The 6,394-nt window shown below is 51.7% G+C and overlaps 1 protein-coding gene across 1 annotated transcript; it reads right to left on the bottom strand.

The window, feature by feature from the left end:
• Window positions 1-1,280: 1,280 nt before the first annotated feature.
• On the bottom strand, window positions 1,281-5,711 carry LOC124665604 (carbonic anhydrase, chloroplastic-like). The gene is made up of 8 exons (XM_047202998.1): window positions 5,553-5,711; window positions 3,474-3,535; window positions 3,313-3,361; window positions 2,403-2,519; window positions 2,247-2,300; window positions 2,003-2,088; window positions 1,794-1,899; window positions 1,281-1,700 (listed from the first exon to the last, which is right to left on the bottom strand). The coding sequence occupies exons 1-8, from the start codon at window positions 5,703-5,705 to the stop codon at window positions 1,566-1,568; spliced, it is 762 nt and encodes a 253-aa protein (XP_047058954.1). The 5' UTR covers window positions 5,706-5,711; the 3' UTR covers window positions 1,281-1,565.
• Window positions 5,712-6,394: the final 683 nt, after the last annotated feature.

The following is a 6,394-nucleotide window of genomic DNA, read 5'->3' as shown; positions in this document are numbered from 1 at the left end:
AGGTCGACGCCTTTTGAAGGGGGGAGATGATGAGGACATCCCTACCACACTACCACCTCCGTCATTACCAACTGAAGATGAACCTGCTGTGAAGCTCAAGTCCAATGAAGTTCGGATTGGACCTATTACAAGGGCTCGTGCGAAGCTACTTGAACAACAAGTGAACTTGTTCCTAAACGATACTTTGATTGATCAGAACTTTATACTACCTAAGTCCTATTACTTATGTATCATCAGGTATGAAGAGGAGACAAGCATCGCACGAGGAGGAGAAGAGCAGCTGGACGTGAAGATGGACGTGGAGCTGGACAACGAGCTGGACTTGAAGATATCTCATGGACGCGCGAGGGAGGAGCGGGAGGCATGCGCGAGAGGAGAAGACGAAGTCCAGGCCGGCCCAGCACCCGATCAGACCGGCTGCCACGCCGGCGCGCCCGGTCCCTGGCCCGGTTCGACCGGGCGGCAGGCCGGATCCACCCCGGCCCCAACCGAGCGCCACGTTGATGCCAACCGGAGACGTTACTGCGCGACAATTCCAGCGTCCGGTTGGAACCCGGTCCCTGGACCGGTTTGAACCGGCCAGCCCGGTCCCAGGCCCGGTCGACCGACCCCCAGACCGGCCATGTCCGAGTCTGTCTCGACCAGATCTATTCTGGGTCGGTTATTCTTGTATCTTTTCGACCAGAAGTCGTCCCGGACGCCTATATAAGTGCCCAGGATGCCCCCCTAGCTGCTTTAGACCACGTTTAAGATAAACCCTAGTTCTTAGTTGTTTGCTCTGCAAAACTATTGAATTCCCTACACCATATTGCTTGATATTGTGTAGATCCGAAAGTCTTGTGTGATCTGCTTGTTCCATTGGGAATTAGACGGTTGCAACTTACCGCTTCGTGGTCGGCGGCTACGTGCGCAAGTGTGTGGAGTTGCGAATATCTTGCAGGGTTGAGAGCTGTTGCATTGGCGACAGGGACCAATCGAGAGATCTCGTTGCGTCATACAAGTTATCATCCACTTCATCAAATTACCTCCGCTGCAATCATCCCGTGATCATCATCACCACCATTGCTTACTGAGAAGATCGGGCCACCCCTTATCATTATTGCGTGACACCAAATTCTCATTCATTTTAGTGTTGACATGTTATTTTGGTTTTGGGTTTTCCCCCAACATTCGAATGACCTTGTTGGCTATGCATACTCTTGTTTGGCTGATCTACACCGATCATTTACTAGTCACCCAAATGTCTGAAAGAGCTAGAAAACGACATTAGGAGTATGAGGTAAAAGGTAAACTCTTGGTGAAAATATTATTAAAAATATATATGATGTCTTTTGATCACAAGGCGATCAAATTATGCATCACACGTACAACCGGTCGTCAGAAAATGGTAGAAACAACTATATGGCTTATTACAAATTCACATCGAGCCATCCAGCATTCAGCACTGCAAAACAACAAGCTCGTACTCCATGGCACTGCATCCACGTCGGTCGGTCGGTCGGCCGGAAGATATCTTGGTATATATATGTACGTATGTATGTGTAGGAGTTAACCGATGGGAAGATTTACAGTTCCCATGTGTCGAACTTGCCGGAGACGAAGTCGTAGTGTCCGCCGACGAGCTTGAGGGTTCCGTTGGCCACACCTTCGGTGACAAACGGGTAGGTCTTGAGGTTCTGGAGGGACGTGTTCACGGCCTCCTGCAGAAATCCAAGAATATTTCTTGGTCAGCGAAGCAGTGTATAAAATCGAGTCCGTTCTAGCAAGTTGCTGAAAGTATCATATGTGGTTACCTTTTCCAAGACGGCGCATTGCTCATCGAAAGACAAGGAGGAGCACTCTTTCTTCACCTTCATCTTAGCAGGGTGCCCGATCCTGACCCAGTCCTCGACGAAGTGGCTGATCAATCATCAAAAAAAGGCAGAGAGCTCGATTCAGAAACAGATTGAGAGAAGGATAGCAACGACGGGGGCTGAGAATCTGGGTGTTTCGCTAGACTTACAAGGAGTCGTCTGCGCCATCCTTGAGTGACAGGAGTGCCTTGATTCCACCGCAGCAGCTGTGGCCAATCACCACGATGACCTCAACCTGCCAAAGTCCATAAATATACGCTAACGATCAGGACATTTTCTAACCCCATTATTAGGCACCAGATCTGATCCCAAATTACTAGTGCAATGCATCATCACACTAGTGTATATAGTAAGTAGCAAGTGACAGCACTGAGAGTGAGTGAGAGAGTTGACCTTGAGAGCGCACACGGCGTACTCGATGGCTGATCCAATACCAGCGTACTTGTTCTGCAGTAGACAAAAGCGGGGAGAAAAAATACGTCAATAATGCACCTCGGTGAGCGGGACAATATAAGGCCGGCGGCGAATAGGCGCGAGACGTGTGCGCACCTTGCAGTAGGCCGGGACCATGTTGGCGATGTTGCGGACAGTGAAGGCTTCGCCGGGCTCCAGGCCCAGGGTCACCGACGGGCACACACGCGAGTCGGCGCACGCGAACACCATGTACTGCAGCACACAGGCCAATCATATTCATGTCAGTGGAGAAAAAGATAGATACTCCGTTCCACTGGTAATCCACTTTTAGTTCGTTTATGTCATTGCTAATGATAAGCAGATAAGCTGTTCAGGGTGGCCTTTGGGCTCCCAGTGGCACAAGTAGGAGGGTAAAAACGAATAAGAAGATCAATGTAACCTCAGCAGCCTAGTACGGCGTTGGCAAGCACGCCAATGGAGAATCGCACAAGAAACAAAAGTTATGCTTGTTCTTGTACTTGCAAGGTTCTTATCCTAGCGCTATTCCTCCTATAGCAGAAAAGGGAAAAAGAACCATATTCTACTACCCATCGTCCACAAAGTGATAGGGACGCTGACATCTCAATAAGCCAGATCACATCATGGCAACACACATGGGCACGATGATCCAGTTTTCCTGCTCGTGCACAACAGGTGGGGGTTAATGGGAAAGGAGCTCAAGATTTAACCCTTTTCAGTCGTAGTAGCAGTTAGGTTGACCTAGTATAAAGTGGTGGGAAACGACCACAAGCAGTCCCCTCTAACGGTCAGGCCATGCAATTAGAACAAGCAGCCGTTTCATTTCATCTACTTTGACCGTAGTCTAATACCCCGGATTTGTACCCGTGATGGCAGGACTGCTTCCTAATGTGAAGTCGCGAACACGGTTTTCTTCAGCTACGCTTTTTCTGTGGGCAAAAAATACATCTCGATCCCCAAGTCTACATAACACGCTAGTTTTCTGTCAAACTCTACAAGCTAAACAGAGTCGCTAGGGACAACATACCTTGGGCGCCTGGCCGGCCTTGAGGGGCTCGAACAGGTCGGGCTTCTTGCTGCCAAGAGGAAATGGACAAAGGATCAGTTGGAGAATAATCTCAAATCGAACCAAAATATCACGAACGAACGCAGGAGTTCTGTTGTCAGCAGGATTAGGGGGGCGCTTACTCGTAGACATCGGTCTTGAACTTCTGGAACCCGGTCTGGAGGCGCTCCACGGCGGCGTCCATCTGCAAAGGAACAATCAAACCCAAATTAGTCGTCGGCATAAACAGCAAGAGTTATAACCTGTGATATGCATCATGCAGAGACAGAGACGGAAAGGGGGAGAGAGAGAGCTAGCTAGGTGTGCCCACGAAGAGCATGGCCAAAAGTGATCCAAAGTAGATGCAGGAGGATAAATGCTTTTCAAAAAAAAAAAGTTGCAAGGGTAAGCTACGAACTGAATCAAAAGGGGATAAGAAAGATGGATGGAGCAGTGTATGGATGGTATGTGGGAGGTGAACGGGAGGGAGGATGGGGACGGACCTTGCTGGAGGCTGGAACTGGAGGAGGTGGTGGTGGAGGGTTGGTGGTTGGCTTCTGGAGGAGTGACGAGGAGGAAGAATCTACTGCTGCTGTGTTCTCCCCGCCTGGGGCCTTCTTATAGCAGCACGGCAGGCAAAGGCAGCCACTCATCTTCTCCTCTCCGCTCTATCACGAGTACGACCCTACTTTTTTTTGATCTCCCTCCGAATTACTAGCAGACATGACACGTGGAACGCGGTGAGTGGAAAGAAGACATGAAAACTAGCAGACATGGCCAAATGGCCGATCAGAATGGCAAGACCCTTTGTTTCCTTTAGTATGTTGGTGAGATCGATCAAGCCTATGAACTGAAGGTGACCAGATAAGTTTAACCATGCATGAAACCGTTTTGCTAAGAATATACTCCGTGATGCAATTGCCACAACTACAATGGTAAGATTCAGTTCCAGTTCCATGGATGCATATGTTCAGAGACGGAGCCAGGAATGAAGTATAAGGGAGAGGAGGGGGGGGGGGGGGGGAGTAATCTTACTATGAGGGGGGCAGAACTAGCTAAAATCACACAAATAAGGAGCTGCCAGCTTGTGTTCAAAGGAAAATCATGAGCATAGGGGGGCGCACCCCCCCTCGTACCCCCTTGTCTCCGTCCCTGCTCATCTCGGCAGAGGTGCGGTTCAGTGCCGCCGAAAAGGCGAGGACGGGCTCCGGCGCGGGATTTTCTCCGGCCCTGCGGCTGCGCTTGGCATGCTAGGAGGTAGGAGAAGGAGCTCGGGATTGCATTGACGACCCACGGGCTAGGTTCGGGGGCGCACGGGCGGAGAGGCAGCGGGAATTGGTTGTTGTCGAGGCAGTGGCTTTTGACTGGCGCATGCGCGTCTTGATCGACCACATCGACTGAACTCAAAGCTAGACTCCACCTTAGGGTTTTAAGGAATTGGCTGTGTTAGGCCCTACTCTTGCGAGGAAGCAACTTAGGGTTAGGGTTGGGGGTGCAAGGATTGCCGGTGCCGAAGAAAATATGGAGGGGATTGGAGGAATGGCCCGGGGCGACGGCGGACCAACATAGGTGACTATTTGGGTAGGGCAGCGGGTGGTGTCAACCGAACTATCGGCCGGCGCGGGCGGCGGGGAGATATAAGCTTGTCGGTGTGGTTTAGCGGCGGCAACGGTGGTGGTGTTGGTGATGTAGTCCATGAGCGGGGTCTTACTTCTCTCCGACAGCTAAACGACAACATACACGGTCGCCTAATGAAACGGGTGACCGCAAGCCAAGCCTCCTCCTATGCATCATTACGAACCTTTTTCTTTCCACTTTAGATTTTCGGGAAATTATTTTGTATCAAGAGCACCTCTATATCTTTAATTAGTAATCCGTCGGTCCTAAATGCTTGTCATAGAATTAAACATCTGAATGCACATGCCTTTGAAAATAATCAAGAAGGTGGATATATTAAATCGGTTTAGTTGAGGCTTGGGTGCGACATTTGGTTGCTATAATGCCATTCTCCCATATTCTTGGAAGAAGGGTGGATGCTATGCATGTGGCGCCAAATTAGAAAAGCAGACGAACCCGTGACTCATGCACGCCGGTGTGCCCAAAGTGGGAAAGACACGCCGAGGTTAGCCAAGCTTAACATGGGCTTCGCCGGCGGGAGAGAGGATATATGCGTGCATGCATGCATGCATGCTGCCGACGTATGTATGAATATGTATACGTACCAATGCAGGTGCGACGGGGGCGGCCTGGACGGGGACGTTGCGGATGAGCCTGGGGCGGAAGGAGGCGGAGTTGGATGGGGCGGGGGTGCCGAGGCTGGCGGAGATGGTGGAGGAGCGCGCGTAGCACAGGTTAGCAGCTGCGGCGGTCGACATTGTGCGAATGGGCAGCGCGCTCTGGCCTCCTTATACGCGCGGCGAGCAGCAACAAATAGCAGGGCGCGCCAGCGTGTGCGGACAAATTGACGCAGCCCGGCCGGGGCTAGACGGATGCCGGGATGCGGCGGCGTGCGGCTCGGGTCGGCCGGCGGATCCGGGCCACTGGGCGGGCGCCTCCCTCATCCGCGCTCGGATAGGCTCGCGATAACGCGCTGCTCCATCGTGGCCAACGGTTCCCGCCACGGGCTTCCTGGTCCACACGCGCGCGGATGGGGCCGGCCGGGGATTTGAATGTGGTGGCGTTGGGGGAGATGGGTGTTGCATGCGGTTGAGGCGGATGAGCTAGCGTTGGATGTGGATGCGCATGCGGATGGCGATCGTCCGGCTGCCTAGCTGCGGCATCCGCCGCCTATGGCCTCCGTCGACTCCACCATCGTCGTCATCGGTGGCCGATGGCGAGCTGTGGCCGCGCGCGGTGCGACGCGTCAAGTCTGTGATCGGGATTTGCTTAACAAATCATTATTACGTGTAAAAAAACATTTTTACTAGGCTGTGACTAGTTCTCAGCCTGCAATCTTAGTTGCAACCAATAGCATAGATCACGAATCAAATTCGATGGTTTAGGATAAATTTTTAGCTGCAACCCCACCTGTAACTGAAAAATGCTACCCCAATTGCAACTAAAA

The sequence above is a fragment of the Lolium rigidum genome, chromosome 6 (genome assembly GCF_022539505.1).
Source record: "Lolium rigidum isolate FL_2022 chromosome 6, APGP_CSIRO_Lrig_0.1, whole genome shotgun sequence".
NCBI classification, from domain to species: Eukaryota; Viridiplantae; Streptophyta; class Magnoliopsida; order Poales; family Poaceae; genus Lolium; species Lolium rigidum.
This window is presented reverse-complemented; position numbering and strand designations above follow the sequence as displayed.

Coding starts and splice junctions, on each gene's coding strand:
- LOC124665604 (XM_047202998.1), bottom strand. CDS start 5,705: ATGTCGACCGCCGCAGCTGCTAACCTGTGCTACGCGCGCTCCTCCACC. Junction 3,362..3,473: donor TTCAAGACCGATGTCTACGA/GTAAGCGCCCCC, acceptor TCCTCTTGGCAG/CAAGAAGCCCGACCTGTTCG. Junction 2,301..2,402: donor TGGTCCCGGCCTACTGCAAG/GTGCGCACACGT, acceptor TGTCTACTGCAG/AACAAGTACGCTGGTATTGG.